Source organism: Stegastes partitus, unplaced genomic scaffold (genome assembly GCF_000690725.1).
Source record: "Stegastes partitus isolate 25-593 unplaced genomic scaffold, Stegastes_partitus-1.0.2 Scaffold1508, whole genome shotgun sequence".
Lineage (NCBI taxonomy): Eukaryota > Metazoa > Chordata > Actinopteri > Pomacentridae > Stegastes > Stegastes partitus.
The window spans coordinates 152,383-170,349 of record NW_007579239.1 but is presented as its reverse complement, the minus strand read 5'-3'; the positions used below and the strand labels follow the sequence as shown (position 1 = coordinate 170,349).

The window sequence follows — 17,967 nt, the reverse complement described above, 5'->3', positions numbered from 1 at the left end:
TCAGGAACATCAGTAAATCGTAGTGACTATTGATCAGTAAATGTTAAGCAAGTGAGGCTTTTTGGGTACAGTTTTATTTGTATTTTACCTCCAGGATGTGCACTGAATTCAGGTGATGATTATTTTGATGCAGATTTGTGTTTTAGCAGTAATGTAGCGCAACACGTAAGTGAAGGAAATCTAATAATTTTCTCTCTAAAATCAGTAAGTAATTTTGACAAATAAGCCAATTGTAATTTCAGTATTGATCAAAAAATAACTCTGATGATGATTTTGGTCATAACATGCAGCTTTAGTCAGTTGTATGGAAATATTAGAGATGATCTTGATCAAAAACAGCTGCTCTGTCTTGTAAATGCTGCCACCGCACGAAGCAGCGCAAATTGTTTGTTTGACCATTTAATTCAGCACCACAAACCTCTGAGCCAGATCTGAATGCCATCAAAGTGAAAAACCATTGTTTTACCACATGAGAAAGGTTACAAATCATGTGATTGCAATGAAAGATCTTCACAGTAAAAAGTTATTTTTCAGCTGTTGTAAATTGTGTTTTTATTTTCTGTGTAGATGCACTCCCTGAAAAATGGTCCAGTGTTTTTTCCAATATGGTGCAGCCCGACTGTAGCCATTTAGAAACTGAACAAAAATTATTATCAGGGAGAAAAGCTGGAGGCTTGTGTATTTCTCATGAAGGGAGTTTGGCCTTGAAAATACAATGTTGGTTGGTTTTTCGGTACGCACAGGACGACAGTCTTTTGCTTCGCTACAGCTTTACGGAGTTCTCTCTGCCTCTGTTGCATTTTTTAAAATTGTTGCATATTCTTGCAGGATTTGAGGGTGTAATTACTATTGGAGGTTTAGATTGCTGTCTTAATTAGCTTCTATTTTGTTGGAAATAGCATATACCAGCTCAGTGCAGTCGTATTTTTTTTGACTTGTCAGGTGTTTTTTTTTTTTTTTTTTTTTTTACATCAAATGAAATATTAATATTGCTGGAAAGAGTCTTGTTTTTTTGTTTGTTTGTTTGTTTTTAAGTGTAAGATTTATTTCACCTCCCTGTTGGAATACTTGTTCAGTCTCTTACCAAAACTAATAAAGGTGCATTATATCTGCAGAGCCCTACTGGCTGAAAGGTACAAGTGATTCATTCGAGACATTTTTCTTTTGAATGTGTTTTTATATGACAGCAGCAAATGCAAAAAAAAAAAAAAAAAACTCTCACAGATGAGTCATCTCAACATCTATCTAATAATCTTGTGGTGTGTGTTTGTGCAGGGCTCACACTTGCTTTAATCGTCTGGACCTCCCACCCTACCCCTCCTTCTCCATGCTTTACGAGAAGCTGGTAACCGCAGTAGAGGAAACAAGCACGTTCGGCTTGGAGTAACCTCAAACCGGCTGACACCCAGGGTTAACTGGGGAGAGATAATCGTCTGGAAATCCATGTTTCCCACTTAGGAGAGAGACAGAAAATAAAACTAATATCCTCAAAAGGCAACTAACCCCCCTCGTGGATAACTCCGCCGTTTCTTCCGACTGGCTTTACATCACTCAGCACGCAGGCTTCGTTCCGATTCTCTGCCTTTTCTTCTCCTTTGGATCACGTGAACACCTTCAAGAAGAAAGATGGAGAATCGGAAAATGGTTTGAAAAGCTGTACAGTACAATTTCTTGTTTTCATGGTAACCTTTGTTCACTTAGCCACATGTGTGCTTTATTTCTTTAGTTAATGGCCTTGGTTACTGGATTTCTAGCACCTCTCCTCCTCCTCCTCCTCCTCCTCCAACCTGCACCTCAGAGACAGCTGCTCAACCACAAAGCTCCCTTTCCCTCTCTGGACCTCGAAACTGTGTCTGTCCCTCACTGGGGCTGCAGTGTTATAAACTATATTACACACACATACACACCTTTGCACAAACACACACAAACATGTGAATTTTTCTTTGTATTTACAGGACAAACCAGTGTTTCCCCTGAGATTTTTATAAGCATGGAAAGATGTGACATTTTAGACGTTTAACTTGATGTTGGCTGGTCCTCCCTGCCTGTTTATGGCAGAGGTTACACTGGTTTGCTCAAATACACACTGACAGATGAACGCAAATCAATTATTCTAAGTCTGAAAATGCACTTGTTTTCACAGTTTTGATTCCCGAATAAGCTGGACAGCGAGTCACAAATCGTCAGTGATATTTACGGACAGTGACAGTGACCCGTTGTGATAATGACGGCAGGTTCTGGTCAGGACTGTTACCTTCAATACAGCGACATCAGAGCTCCTACATGAGCTCAAAAGGTAAAGACACACTGGAGAAAGAAACAGCAGTCCTGTTTCTGCATAGACACAACAAGGACAACCAGTGTCACACACAAAAACATGCATACAATATACAGCATTAGCCTTGCACCTTTAGGTGCACTTTCTTACGTGCAACAGATGCACTCACGCCAGTCCAACATAAACACATTTACTGACACACTTCAGTCAGATAGAAATGCAGGGTTCCTGTCTTTCAAACTGTTCCACACATTTCTCATGAGCAATAGATGCACTTTCTCACATAGACAGATGACGCCCGCTCGTAAGTGTGACACACAACGTCCTTCTCACTGATGTAATCGCCTCCCACTCAATGAAAGTGATGAATGTAACAAACCAGTGACTGAATGTATAAACTTCAAGCAACTCTGCTCGGCCTCTGAGGAAAATCTCGCTCCAAGCCGAAGAGGAAACACAAGGTAGAAAGTTTGAAGTGGAGGGACAGGAAATAAAGCATGACAGGTGCTTGAGGAATGTGGAGGCGCTTTACTTAATGTTGGCACCAGATTAGGCCTTGCTAGCTGAGACACAAGTGTGGTGTCATACAGGTACCGGGTCAGGCTGTGGTGGTAGGACTTTTTTAGTGCCTCTTGAGTTTTCCTGACCATAAAGTGAAATTTCATAAATTTTACAAGGGAAGTTTTGGACCAGATTCACATGTGTCACTCATCAAAGATGGTGAAACTGTTGGAGCTGTGGTTTTTAACAAATCAGATCTCAACACAAGGGGGCAATAAGGTGTTCTACCATTACTATGGCACTCAAATGAAAGAAGCAGTGATTTTGTCCTTATTGAAGGGTCTGACCAGGTGTCGGGATGATGTTATCAGGAACAAGCACCAGCCTTTAAGGCTGTAAGGATATTGTACTTAAGAACTTGTGGCATACAAGTCCATGCCAGACAATAGTTTTGTCTTAAAAGCATGTGATAAAACATTTCTCTTACTCTTAAGTGCACAACCTAAAGTCTGAGGACCCTTTCACTTTGTCTCCCACACACTACACAAACACACACACAGCACACACACACACACATACACACTTACAAATACACACATACGAATACACACATGCTCATTTTCTATGGGGTGCATGCAAGATTACACCTACTGTACAGAGTCCTGTTGGAGCTAGACCACAGGGGCTGGAATAGTGGTAGAGAGCCCCACATGTGGTACGACATGTGGAGGCAGACTGTTCCAGCCCCCCCTCCCAGCCCAATAATGCATGCAGGATCTTCCTGGTCAGCTCTGTGAGCTGTGCCTGGCAGAAACTCCTAGGTGGCGTTGTGTTATAGCTCGATATTGCATGCTGAAATAGTGCAACACACTGTCCTTACTAGCTTTTTTTGCATGAGGATATTGCTATCCATTCAGACAAAGGGGTGAGGGAGCTGGTTAAGTTGTGTCACTTTGGTTGTGGCGCTCACTTGAGGCATGCGGCCTTATGCTTACCTGACACTGTCATACCCTGAGTGTTAAGCTCATGGGAACCAGGTGTAGTAAGTAGGTGCTTTAGGAATGGACAATGTGTGAATGCAATAGTTTGTTTTCTCTATGACAGTGGAACGGCGAGTATCTTGGCAGCATGTTTCTAAAATGTTGTTACTTTCACATGTGCGTGTCTGCCTATCTTAGTAATAGGTCGATGGTTATGGTTCATTGCTTATGAGCAAGTAATGAATCAATAGGGCTGTTTTGATTTTGTGAAACGTGAGAGCACATGTATGTGTACCATGTGTGCAGTCCTGTTTGTCTCTTTGTATATAAATGTATATGTATGTCTGTCCTGTTGTGTGTATAAATATATATTTTGCACCGAATGTACCAAAGGTTTGGGGCTTGCAAAGTCAACCATTAGGCCTGCTCTCTATTTCAGTCTAACAAACACATCCCACTTCTGGCGTCTGCCAAATCCTTACAGAGCATCACCTCATGTTTGCTTGAGGGGCAGATTTGTGGCATGGGCAGCAACGCTTCACGTTAGGATATACATCACTCGGTCAGTTTGACATTCACCATAACGAGGCTTTTGTGGTGCAGAGGATGGGTAAGATTTTTGCTTCACATCAGAATGAAGACAGCTGCACCTCTCATCTTTCCTAGTACATTTCTGACAGGACCCGTCTCCAGTTTTCAGAATTCCACTCTATGCAAAGCTCCTGTATGTGTGTCTCCATTTCACTCCAATGATTGTAATAAAAGAGAACAAATGGCAAATTTTGATCAGTGATACACAATCCTTATTTATCTTTTACAAGAGTGTCATAGCAGTTGAATGATGTCATTCAGTTTTAAATCTTGAAGAGAGTATGGGGAAAGATCTGTTTAAAAAAGTCCAATTATGAAACTAACCCTATACCTGCTTTATACATTTGTGATCGCATGGTACTATGAAAACTTTTTTAGGTTTAGATGCTGAGGTCTGTGTGAAGCTTTGAGTGCACTCCAGATGCTTTGCAAGATGTTTTACAAGTAAAAGAAAAACTAGATGAAATGTTAAAAAAGGCAAAGATAAATATTTATTTAAATTAAACTTCAGCGAAGTGAAAAATGTTGACTTTTCATGTCAAGAATACGAGAAACCTACGTCAAAACAAAATGTAGACTTTCTCACACTTGTTTGTATCCTGATTTGGATTCACTCTCTGAAAAGTACGACTCAAAATTTTGAAATAGGAAGTCAAAGTTGTGAGAGACTGTGTCAAAATGATGGCAAAGTGTGGTGTAAAGATGATTGTGAAATAGAACTCTCAACCGTCTGTCAAAAACAGTGGAAATGCTGACTTTCTACATCAAATTTAAGAACCTAAACTAAAATGGTGAGAAATCCAATCAAATTATGACACAATTTTGATGCAAAAGTAATAAGAAAATTGGCTTGTAAGTCAGAATTGTTAAGCCAAAAGTATAATACACAATCGTGAAATAGAAAAAGTCAGGCATATTTCGTGTTTTGACGCAGCATGGGTAAATCCCTCACTCTCTCTGTTCTTGGCAGAAGTGGACTCCCAGGTTTTTCCACCTCTGAACAGCCACATTTCAAATCAACTTTTCGCCAAGCAAAACGGCAGTGCGCATGCGCCGTGCAGTGACGTGTCGCCAAGTGTCAAACAGAAGGATGTGGAGATGACCGAAAACTCCGCTCGTAACCTCACCAAGACGACCAGTAGTCGCCCGCAGAGGCAGGTTGGATAACCTCGTTACCCGTAGCTTTAGGTTTGCATAGACTAGCCGCTTTAATTTACCCGAGGACCGTTTAACTCACTTTTAAACCCGCGATATTGCCGTCGAGCTAACTTAGCGGCGGTTGAGCTAACCGGAGAACAGTAACATGTAACGAACGTGAAAACGGCCAGTGCTACAGTTAGCTAGCCGCTTAGGTCAGTTTTATCGTCCGTCTCTCGTTTGCTTAGCGTTTACTTCTTCGCTCGGTTTTTCCAGCCGAGTAGCAGGCAGGTAGGACTCACACCGAGGCTGGGGGCAGAGCAAGATGTCTCGGAGACGGCTTGACAGTCGCAGCGGACTCGCCGCCGGGCTGCTCGGAGAAACTCAGACCCCGGTCAGCGCGGAGCCGATGGAGAGCGTGTATGAAATCACCGGAGAGCTGGGGAGGTGAGTCCCAACGGGGTTTAACTTCTCCAGGAATAAAGTGATCCAGTAGTACCTCAGAATGTATTATCACATATTTACAATTGAGACTTGACTTTGGTGGAGCAGAAACTCCGTCTGTGAACTTTAGTTGCTCCCTGGCCCAACTTAGATTGTTTATTTAGGCAACACTGGTGCACATATGGGCAACAGAAATATTCAAAGGAACACTGTATGGACTACTGCTACGTGTGTTTTTTACACACAGACTAATGTTGTCTTTATCTGGCCATTTATACTAAAAAAAACACCCAAGTTCAAATTGCCTGTAAGTTTTGTATTTGCGCCAATGAATAGCTCATATCAGGTTATAAAAACACACGACTGTTAACGGTGTTTGGACTCTGGACTGTAAGCTTGAACCACAGTAAACACACGAGCCTGGCTGTACTGGGAACCTGACTTCATCATGCTACAGTGGACCTTTGTCATGTGTTTGTCAGTGTGTGTTTGGCTATGTGTGTGTGTGTGTGCCATGGCAACCACTGATGGTGGATGATCATATGCTAAGAAGCCTGAGGTGTGTTTGAAGTAATGTGTCATACAAGCGTGTACTTTGTAATTGTGCAGGAGGAAGGAAACAAGCGCATGTGGAAACCAGACTTTAGAAAGAAGAAATGGTCCGAGCCACTTCTGTTCACTTATTTGTTTGCAACTTGTCAAAACAGGAAGTTTTCAAAAAACATAAGTCCTGTCGTGTTGGGCTTAAAAATTTCCAGTTGTGCTTTTGACCTTTGGTGTGAAGTAATGCACAGCCATGGTACACCGGTGTCTTCACAGCGGGGAAAAACTTATCTCTCATGGTGTTCCCCGATGTTTGTCAGACCGAAACTCACAGCTAACTGTGGGCATTTATTCATGCAATAAGATGCATTAATCAGTCATTTCTACATTAACACTGATTGATTGTCTGACGACTGTGAAAGGAGGGCAGTGTTGGAAAAGAAACTACACTCTGCTCACAGTTTTAGTTGTCCAACACATACATTTACTTACTTTCTTTTAACCTTGTAGGCAGTCTGCCAGCACCAAACATCAGATATAACTTGTGACTAGCTGGCAAACATAGCATCTAGCAGGCTAAACAATGAGAAATGTAGATGTAGAGCAAACCAGGGCTAACAGGAGAGTGAAAGCTCTACTCTCATTAGAAGCAAAATGTCAAAATGAGTTTGATTTTTTCTCATTTTCTTTTTTATCTCGATATCTTAGAAGCATATTTAGTTTGATGAGGAGCCAACAGTTGATCTGCTTAGTTTTTAAATGGTGGCAAGACAATACAGAAAGACATGCATAGTTAACATGGTGGAGTCTTTCCCTAGAATTATTACTGTATGGTGTCAACTTTAAAAATATGTATTACAGACATATTTTGTTTGTCAGATACTGAAACGAATACAGTGTTTTCAGGACTGATATGATATTCTTTATATGCAGTCGTGGACAAAAGTTTACACTTGTAAAGGCTCGTCTTGAGTTTCCAGTGATCCCTACAACTCTTAATTTTCTATGATGGAATGTTCGAAAAGTTTGCATCTTTGTTGGAAAAAACAATCATGCATTTTGGTTCTTTTGTAGATTTAGGTTTTCTAGAAATATGTCAAAATCTGCTGGGTTAAAACTGTACACACAGCAACTTGAATTATCGATTTTGGTGAGGTTGTGTTCATGAAATTTTCTGAGTGTCATGGCCTCTTTACTTCTCATGAGCGATTGCAGTTGACTACAGCTGCTGACTCTGGGCCATTTGATGCACTCATTAGACTCAGCCACAAACACTACAATGGGAAAGAATTGAGTACATATCTGATTATGCAAATCATTGACTTGAACAAGTCAGGAAAGTCACTTGGAGCCATTTCTAAGATGCTTTGGATTCCAAAATCATCTGTGCAAATACTTTTCAGTATAAAGTGCGTGGCATAGTTGTGTTACTGCCATGATCAGGAAGAAAATGCAAACTGTTACCTGCTTCTGAGAGACAGTTGGTCAGGATGGTCAAGCAGTCATACAAGAAGGAGGTAACGGCACCTGAAAGCTCAACTGAAGTTTGCTGCTGATCACATGGACCAAGAAAAGGCCTGCTGGAGGAAAGTTCTGTGATCAGATCAAACAAAATTTGAGCTTTTTGGGCTACAGTGACCAAAAATATATTTGCAAGGGAGAAGGTGAGGCCTTAAACCCCAACAACACCAAACTTACTGTTAAGCATGGTGGTGGTAGTATCATGCTCTGGGACTGTTTTACTGTCAGTAGACCTGGTGGAACCGAAAATCATCAGCCAGATGGTTGGGTCTTAGATGCAGTTGCGTGTTCCAACAAGAAGGTAACCCCAAACACACATCAAAAGTAGCAAAGAAATGTCTAAAAAAAAAAAAAAGAGGCTAAAATTAAGGTTTTAGACTGGTCTCCCCAAAGTCCTGAATTAAACCTCATCAAGAAGGACTGTGATGAAGAAACAAGTCCAACAAATTGAGTTTAAACGTACCAAATCTGTCAAGAGGAGTGGAGATAATGAAAGATACAACCAGAAGCTTGCCAGATGCTACAAAAAAAAAAAACCTAATTAAGGTAAAATGGCCAAAGGATGTTTAACCAGATGTTAGTATTGCTGTGTGTATAGTTTTGACTCAGCAGATTTTGTCATATTTCCAGAAGACCTAAAATACGCATGATTGTTATTTTATGACAACGATGCATGTGCTTCAGTCACTATATCATTAAAAATAAAGAGTGTCAGTGGAAACTCATCACTGCCATGAAATACATTGTGTTGACAAGGGTTTGTACACTTTTGTTGACGACCGTATTGAAAAGGGAAATGATGGGGCAATCAACTGTCCTGCAATGTATTTCCCAAACTAGTTAGCAATTTACCGTGAGAACACTGCTTGACTCCACACCACTGTCTTTGGTACATGACAGTGCTGAGAGTTTTGTAACTGGAGTGGGAGCTGCTCTGCTGGGAAAACTGTATGATGCATTTTCTGAACAACCCCAAGCATCTTTTTCTGTATTATATTCCAGTTAAACAATTTTCTAACTGGACAACACATATACCAAAACTAATATACTGTATCTGTGATGTGCAAAAAGCAGCCTACTGATGTGTTGGTCAGGCTTATAAAAGTCTTGGGTGTTGCCACGAAGGAGTTTAGCACCATTGTTCTATTATTTAAGAGAGTTATGTTGGGTCTGTAACCTTTGTAGTTGCTGCTCTTGGGTTTTGGTGAAGCTGTTATTTTTGGATTCGATTTATTTGTCTTTGCTGACGTCTTTGCGCAGCCCTGGGGGAGAATGTTTTAACTAATTGCACAAAATACCAGCAGAGTATCAAAAGGGGTTTTCTCATAACTGGAGGTCGACTTCTCTGGACAGTTTTGTTTAATAATTAGTGATTAGTGTTTTTCTTGCTAAACCTTCGCCCTATTAAAGGTCACAAACACCATAAATATTGCGTGACTGTATGCTTTCTGTAATATATTTATTGCATTTAATAACACAAACTGATAATGCAGTCACAAGACACAGCAGCATCGTTATCACTAAGCTGTCAGGAACCGTACTGGCATTAGATACGACACAGAGCCTGTTATCTAATGCCAGTATTTGCATAGCACCATTCTCCCAAGGCTGAAGTCACTTACAAACACGTCATGAAGGCAGGGCAGTGTATGAATCACTACTACATACTGTGTTTAATTGTGAAAGTTTTGCGGAGTCATGTTGAGACGTTTTGCTTTCTAAATTAACGTTGTCAAGGTGTTTGTTTCCCAAAATATTGAGCAGCATTTTTCTTAGACCAGGTGGCCTCCTCTGCATCAGCCTACACTCAAATAGCATCTGTACAGTAACTTTAGTTTCACTTAAGGGTGTCTCTTCTTTATTTTGTATTGTTGAGAAAGATCCAATAAAGCTGATCTAACTGGCAGTTGGTCACTTTCACTCTAAAGGGGCATTTTCACTGTTTCGTTTCTCCTAGGGGGAAGTTCGCTGTGGTCAAGCGCTGCGTGGAGAAGGCCACGGGGAAAGTGTTTGCGGCCAAGTTTCTAAGAAAGAGAAGGAGAGGTCGTGACTGCCGGGCCGAAGTCATTCATGAGATGGCTGTCCTGGAGGCTGCCCGTAACAACGCCCGGGTGGTCAACCTGCACGCCGCCTACGAGACGGATCACGACATCGTGTTGGTGCTGGAGTAGTGAGTTCAGAACAAAGCTTGTTCTTTCTTGTTATATTCTGCCTTTTTGATTTCATATATGACGAATCATATTTAATCCATCTCTTAATCACACTTTCTACATATTTCTGATACAAACATGCCGAACCAGCAACATGAACCTGTAAATACTTGTATAAGGGCAAAGTCCAGTTGGTCCGGTCTTAAAGAGCTGCCACATTAACTGCTTTTTCTTTTCTTTTTTTTTTTACATAACTCCAAACAGCTCATTCTTCATAACAGGTTTTACAGGATTTGCTTGAAGACTGAAAGGCCTGTGCTGGCTAAATTACTGTACAGCTTGAGCTGAAACTCTAGATTTAGATGACCTGGATGAAAATCCTTTTAGTCCTGACCTCTTGAACTTTCATGCTAAGTTATCCTTTCAAATGAACCTCATCTTTGTCCTCCCTCTCCTTCGTCTTGTCTTTTTGTGCAATCAAAACAGAAACTATATGTGAGACCAAGATTAGAAATAAGAATACATGGGGTTGTGTGGATTTTCTAACCACACCTTCAGTACTCAGTGGAGACGTTTTAATCCCTCCCAGAGAGCAATGACGACGTTAGCAACTCATTTTGTTGATCTAAGAAAGCCTGGACACCTCAAAAACAGCTTTGACATATACCAAATTACAAGCCTGAATAACATGAAATGCAGTAAAAACAGATGAACTCTGGACACAATTTGCACTCTGTGTTTTTGGCTGGCACCTGTACCTACACTGCTGTACAGTGACTAAGCAGGAAGGAGCTTTCTTTCTTGGATAATAAAGCTTTGCCAGAAAGTGCAAGAACTAACTGTTTACCCCCTGGCTAAGGGTTGGCCACTGAAACCACCATGCCACACTGCAGGCCATAAATAAACTATGCTTCAGTTTATCTTGTGGAAAGTCCACCACATACAGACTGCATCAAATGTCAGAAAATTGCCTGCTATCTGACTAGCCGTAGACATTTTAGCAGATGGCCTGTTCATGAACTGCCTCTGTGTGTGTGTTTCCATGTATTTATTTTGTGTTTTCTCTTTGCCCAGTGCGGCGGGTGGAGAGATATTTGACCACTGTGTGTCTGAAGAGCTGCTGCCAGAAGCCCATATCACCCGTCTGATCAGGCAGACACTGGAGGGAGTCCACTACCTCCACCAGAGCAACCTGGTTCACTTAGACCTCAAGGTCTTTACACACACACACACACACAAACAGAATCACATGCAAGAATGTCGCTGGGGCTGTGGGAATCTATTTCTAAATGTTCGCTCACTTCACCCTTAAGTGTGTGGTTTTCTCTTTTTTTGGGAACACTCAAAACCTCAATTTCCTATTTCCATGACACAGTTAAGCCCAGACCAGGATTATAGGTGGTAATAGAGCCTCTAGCCCCGGGCAAAGTGGGAAGATTAACAAAGAAAAATGGAGATTTAAACACCAGTCTTACAGCATTTACATCTGAGTGTGAAAGGTCATGTTTGTGGCCACAGCTGCAGGTGAATCACCGTGTTTAATGGTCACCACGTCATCATATTAATGTAAATATCACTAGGGCTGGGAATCCTACATGAGCGTGCGTTTCAACATACTGTAGTGTATGTTCTCAGCCTCACTTGAAGGGAATGACGTGGTAACATAATAGCGGTGTTTATACAGCATCATAGAGTCAATATACATTCAGTACTTCAATAAATGGCTGCGTTAGACGTGGTAAACACCTCTCCCTCTCAGCAGGCAAATTCATTACTAATTGTTCCATAAGCTCTTCAGGAATATGTTTTATCTTTCCAGCACGTTCTCACTGTGTTTCTTCATGTCTCTCTCAGCCCCAGAACATTCTCCTGACCAGCCTGTCCCCTCCAGGAGACATAAAGATTGTAGACTTTGGCCTGGCACGCAGACTGGGTGCGGTTGGAGAGCTCAGAGAGATTCTTGGCACACCTGAATATGTGGGTAAGGTGATATTCATAAAACTCGTTTTCATCACTCAGAGACATCGGACAGGAGCTGACGTGCAGTCGGTGGTTTTGTTTATGCATTAACGATGGTTTGTGGTTAATGAGAAGCACTTGTTGTCATCTTTAGTGTACTTTTCACACTTATTGGTAGAAGAATTGCTGCAGCGGCTACTCGTAATTACAAATAGCCGTCAGCCATAGAGCTAATTGGGTTTTATGAGTTTGAAAAAAAACCAAACCTCTCAGTCAGACCTCAACTTTGGCCCGTCCATTTGTCTACCCTTTTTATGCACATTTTATTTTCGATGCTGCTTTATGGTTATTTTTCTGTGCAGTCTTGAACTGAATTAGTCGATTGACGATAAGCAGAGTAATAAAACAGACACACCTGAGTAGTGAGAGAAGAAGACATCATAAGTCATGGAATGATACAGGAAATTACACCACAACATTCTTGCAACATTGAATAACAGCTGACTTTCATTTCTTTTTCTTTCATGTTCAGCTCCAGAGATCCTCAATTATGAACCAATCACAACATCAACTGACCTGTGGTGAGTCCATCCCTGCAGAATTGTGACTGACTTCACCCGTTCCACCTTGAAGGTCTCTGTGCTGGGACCAGGCAGGGTCTGGATTTAAAACTCAACCAGCTGCCATATTTAGAAGGTTGCAGACGGTGTCACATCCAGCCTGCTGCTACCAAGATTATAACGGATAAAGCATTGCTCTGCTTCATTGCTTCTGTATGAAATGTGGTAGAGTTGCGGTTGAGAAGTTTTAGAACAGATTCAGTGACATCAGTGTTTATTGGTTAAAAGGATATTTACTCTCTAATTCAGTTTGGATGGAGCTGAAGTGAAAAAGTTTTGGCATGTCAAAATTCTCCTGTTTAACCCCAAGCAGTTTCTGGGTGTTTTCTTTTTGCCTTATGTTCTTTCTACATACCGAGATATTTAACTATTTGCATCTTTAATTTGTTTCTGTACTCTGTGTAAACACCGCCTGGAGTTCACCTGAAAAGTCCCTACATTTTCTATCATGTGGAAGCTGGGTACCACTGAGTCACTGGTAGCTTCAGGGTTGTCCCAAGGAGTGCAGAATTTGTTGTTTTTTTTACCAAATCTGGTGCAAACAGTTACATTTTGGGGTATTTTTAAAATGAAAGGTTATTAGATCAAAGTGATTTTGATGAAATATTGCAATGTAACTTAGATTCTGTTTATTTTCCATACAGAACTACACGCCACACAAGCAATTGGCTGCACGGTTTCAGACAAACGTTAATCTATTTATAGGATAACGTGCCTTTCAAAGCTGCTGCCAGGTTTTGCAGCTCAGAGTTAAGACATTATAACACGAATGTAAATACCATTGAGGTTGGGAATTTTACATGAGCAGGTTCTTCAACATAGATGCTAATCAAACAAACATGTACTCCGTGTTCTGTAGAAAAATGACGCAACAACATAATAGCAGTGTTTAAACAGTGTCACAGGTTCAATATGTGTGTAAACCAGCGAATAGAATCATTTTTGGGAAGAGGTTTCAGCCTACACTAAAGGAAAATCACCAGCAAAATAATTTTTTTTAGCCAGTTTTGTTAATTGGGGTTTCAGTTTGCTAAGAATAATGGATGTTTTTGTTTATAAAATGGTCAAACATAACAGGGAAATGCATGGATTTCAGGCAAATGGGAAACACTGACTCAGTGCCTGCACCGTGCCCACATAGATCAGGCTTACTGTTGTGAGTAGTCACCCTCCAATGACCCATTCTGAGCCACGAAAAAACCTGCTATGCAAGTGTAATATGTCGGAGTGTCTCTGATCTGTAGAGCCCAGCGTTGTTCATTTAGGCCTGAGCTGTTGCAACCAAAATGTGGGCATGTGTTTCAGGCGGAAATTATTAATAAATAGTCTGCAATAATAGCTAGTGGTGATTTAAAAGACAGTTGATAGTCTTGGACAGAGTTTTTAGGATGTTGCTCCATGCAGATTTGAGCTACAGCTCATGAACAGGTTTCAGAAACTGTAAATGAAACTGAAGGCGTTCAGCAGTTTTTCAAAACAGAACAGTCCCCCAACACATTTGACAGTTCACCTTTGTTCTCATTCGTCTCCACTGCCCTGTTGTTTCACCCACATGCACTCCAGCACATGTGTTGACTGTGTCGTTTGTGTGCGTTTCTCAGGAGTGTGGGCGTCATAGCATACATGCTGGTGACGGGTGAATCTCCGTTCGCCGGGGACGACAAGCAGGAGACGTATCTGAACGTGTCCCAGGTCAACGTGGACTACAGCAGGGAGGCCTTCTCCAGGGTGTCGGAGCTGGCCGTCGACTTCATCCGCAAGCTGCTGGTCAAAGCGCCCGAGTGAGTAGAGGCAGCCTGGGATCTCGGCTCCACTTTCCACAGAGCAGAAACTCAATCACATGGTTTATTTAGAATGAAATGAAAATGGAATGCTAGCGCGCGGCTGTAAACAAAAGGATAAGATGTTTTTCCGCGACACGACCCAACGGACACGTCATGTTTTATTTTCGGGTGATTCCACTGAAGTGTGAAGGATTCACACAGATCAGCCGGCAAGCACAGCACATTCCTGAGCCTTAAATCCCTTTATTTACATGGGAAACACATGTTTACCTTAAAGAATAGGCTGAAAATGTTGTTAGTTACCATCTAGTTCATCACTGCTGTTCATCAATCTGACCTTTTTTTTTTAAAACTTCTTCCCTGACGACACTATGTTAAATATTCTGGGGCTGTGTGAGCTGAGTGTTGGACATTGTTCTTTGCCCACAGGGATCGGCCCAGCGCTGCAGAGTGCATGACCCACCCCTGGCTGTGGCAGCAGCAGCTCTGTCTGAGCCCCGAGCCGGCCGCCTCCCGCACCGGGAGGAGCTGTGGCACCAAGTGGACAGCTCCACCCGAAGACCCCGAAGACAAGGAGAACTTCCTGGAGTCGCCTCACTCTCACGCGAAAAAGTTTCGCTTCGACGAGGAGACGCCCGCTGCTGGAGACGGTGACTTTTGAAAAGTTTGAAAGAGAAGGAATTGAAGTAATAAGGCAGGGGTTCTTCCTCTGAGCTTTTAAATTCTTTTTAAGCCTCCAGAAAACCAGCTGTCTGCTGCCCACCACTCAAGAGTACTTAGGCTGTTTATATTCCACTAATTTGATCAGCTGCAAGATCGACCACTCAAACCAAAGATAACCAGCTAAATTTTGAAATCTGTTGCTGTTAAGAGGTGTGAACGTTGTACAGTATGTCTCAATTAATGCAGTGTGTTTAACCTGAAGTATTTAATTCCTTTCGTTGTTTTTTTCAAAGGGCCGTGTTAGCTGTCCCTATGCAGATGAAGGCTAGCGTCGAGGATTTCTAGGGAACTCTATGCAATACTTGTCATGCATTGTACGTCTTTGCCTTAAGGTGGGAAGTTAAGTGTCGTTAGTCATCAGCTCCAGTCGCTGCTCAGCTGCACTGGAGCTTCAGCAGATACACGTGATATCAAGATAAGCAGCTCTGCAATGAGGAAGTGTGATCACATCTTTATTTGCATGTTGACGAGAATTAGGCGCAGCAGCGTTATGGGGAACCTGATGTAGGCGGCTAACACATGCTGCTGCCCATGCTATGGTTGTGTTTCCCTTTAAAGACAGGATTTCACACAGAACATTACATTCCGATGTTTGTCTTCGCACTTGATGTCAAACTTCCATGTCCACGTGTGCTACAGATTGAGAGTTTAAATGTAGCTCAGGGTTTTAGATGAGATGTCTTTTTATAACCTAACCATAGTGTAGCCCCCCTTCACAAGACCTGAGAAGGCCTCCACATCTCTCTTGAGTTTAGGTTATTATGAAGTTTTCTAGAAGAAAACCGCTCCGACAGCGAGGCCTGGAGTGAGCAGCGGGCATTCACGGCATTACTGTTTGTGCTGCCGCAGTAAAACAGAAACTGCACCAGCTCCAAAAGAAGCAGTGACTCAAACAGTCGTCCGAACGCCACACCCGCATCTACTCAGTTTCCTCACTGAGCCGCAAGTTCCTCTTTGTTAAACACGACTTTAGCACTTACTTCATAAGCACACGTATGGAAGCGATAAGGGGAGCTATTTCTGTGCGTCCTCCACAGGTCCACTGTGTCTTTCACCAAAGCCATTCAGTCTGCAAGTCCTCATGGGTCAGGGTGCCTGAAGCGATCTGTTCCTGTTGTTGTTCATCTCAGGGCATGCTGCTCACTCTCTGCTCACTTTTGTTTTGTATTCTTAATGTTATTCTTATTATAGGCCTATTATTATTTATGTGCTGGACTTATACTTTATATTTTTTATGTAAATGCGCTCATGTGTCTTATAGGGAAGCGTTGAGATTATGATGGGAGCCTGGAGATCGAGGGTGATTAAGGTGTTTATTCAACACAACGAGATGCTGTTGTGGTTGCAGCGTACGGAATAATAAATGGAAATAGTGGAAGACGACGAGAAGGACTGGTTTTAAGGTGGCGTCGGGAAGTGAGATGAGTCAGGAGGAAGGTGATTAAGTAGTGGGATGGAACTGGAAATGTGTCAGTCTAGAAAGAAGAGTTTGAAGGAATAGTTAGACTTTAGAGGGAACGCGTTTCCTGACTGTTTCTTTAAGTTCTGATGTTGAGCGTTTAAAATATGCGGGTGATGAGAAAGTGAGAATGATGATTGTTGTTGTTAAGTTTTAGGAAAAAAACAAAAAAAACAAAAAGCAGGGTGTTTATCCCAAGAAGCACGGCATAATGTGAAACACGAGGTGCTATTGACTCACAGGATTTGCCATCTTTTGTTCAAGTAAAACTGGAATGAAACAAAACCTCACCAAAATCAACTCTTAATTGCGCTTACCCTCTGGCTAAAGCATTCCTCTTTTTTTTTTTTTTTGGTTTTATTGTGCCAAACCGAATAGGACCACATTGCATTTGTGTGTTGTTGTTGTCACCAGCTGGCACAATGGCCTTTGTGAAGTGAGATGGGCGTCTCCAGCCACGGCCATGCTCTCATCCGTATGCTGTCATCCTTGAAAACTGGAACACCACACTGTAAAAGAATTCCATCTGAGTTTAGATCAGAACTCGTTGATTGAGTTCATCAGTTTGATACAGTCCCTTTTTTGCTACTGTATTAGGAAATAAGCTTGAATCTTACTTAATCTCAAGACTCTTTTTTTTTTTATTATTATTTCGAAGTCTGTCCACTCTGCGTTTTGTAATACCTCTACAAACGGACGACAATGTCTCTGACGCAAGTGAAGCTATCTCTCTCTCTCTCTCCTCCTGTAGCAGAGTCTGTAAAAAAAATAGATGTTTTAAGATGTAAGTAGTCGAATCCAGAGAGTAGATGAACTTGTTTTGCATTGCAGTGATGTCAGGGATCTCACTTTGCCGGATGACGGAGTGCTCAAATGGACACAGCGGCTCATGTTTGCTGCCATTGTTTATCTGTCACTTGAACATGACTTATGCTGTAGCGTTGAGCTCGTTGTTTTGCACAGCTATTGTACTGTGTTATTTTCAGCAGCTAGTCACTCGGTGGCCTCTGTGTGTGTGTGCGAGTGTGTGTGAGTGTGTGTGTGTGAGCGTTCATTGTCTGAGCGAGAGGTGCTCAGCTGGCAGCAGCCGGGCCGTCGTCCTCGAGAAAGTGGAGCGCCACTGATGTCACCCAACATTCCTGTTTGTTCTCTTTGAGCGCAGTCAGACTGAAGGATACTGTACGTTAGTAAAAAAAAAATAACAGCCACAAGCACAAGCAAATAAATGTTGAAGAGATGTATGTTTATTTTGCATTTTATATTGTTTTTTTTTTTAA

At 41.8% G+C, this 17,967-nt stretch overlaps 1 protein-coding gene across 1 annotated transcript; it reads left to right on the top strand.

Annotated features, from left to right (window-relative positions):
• Positions 1-5,444: 5,444 nt before the first annotated feature.
• On the top strand, positions 5,445-17,937 carry LOC103370988 (serine/threonine-protein kinase 17B-like). The gene is made up of 7 exons (XM_008300190.1): positions 5,445-5,934; positions 9,953-10,165; positions 11,220-11,358; positions 12,000-12,126; positions 12,637-12,685; positions 14,326-14,505; positions 14,938-17,937. Exons 1-7 carry the CDS (start codon positions 5,813-5,815, stop codon positions 15,167-15,169), a joined length of 1,062 nt encoding a protein of 353 aa, XP_008298412.1. The 5' UTR covers positions 5,445-5,812; the 3' UTR covers positions 15,170-17,937.
• The last annotated feature ends 30 nt before the right edge of the window (positions 17,938-17,967 follow it).

Excerpts from the sequence above, each read along its gene's own strand:
- LOC103370988 (XM_008300190.1), top strand. The coding sequence starts at position 5,813 with ATGTCTCGGAGACGGCTTGACAGTCGCAGCGGACTCGCCGCCGGGCTG. Across the intron at positions 5,935-9,952 it reads ATCACCGGAGAGCTGGGGAG|GGGGAAGTTCGCTGTGGTCA; the intron begins GTGAGTCCCAAC and ends CGTTTCTCCTAG. Across the intron at positions 12,686-14,325 it reads ACAACATCAACTGACCTGTG|GAGTGTGGGCGTCATAGCAT; the intron begins GTGAGTCCATCC and ends TGCGTTTCTCAG.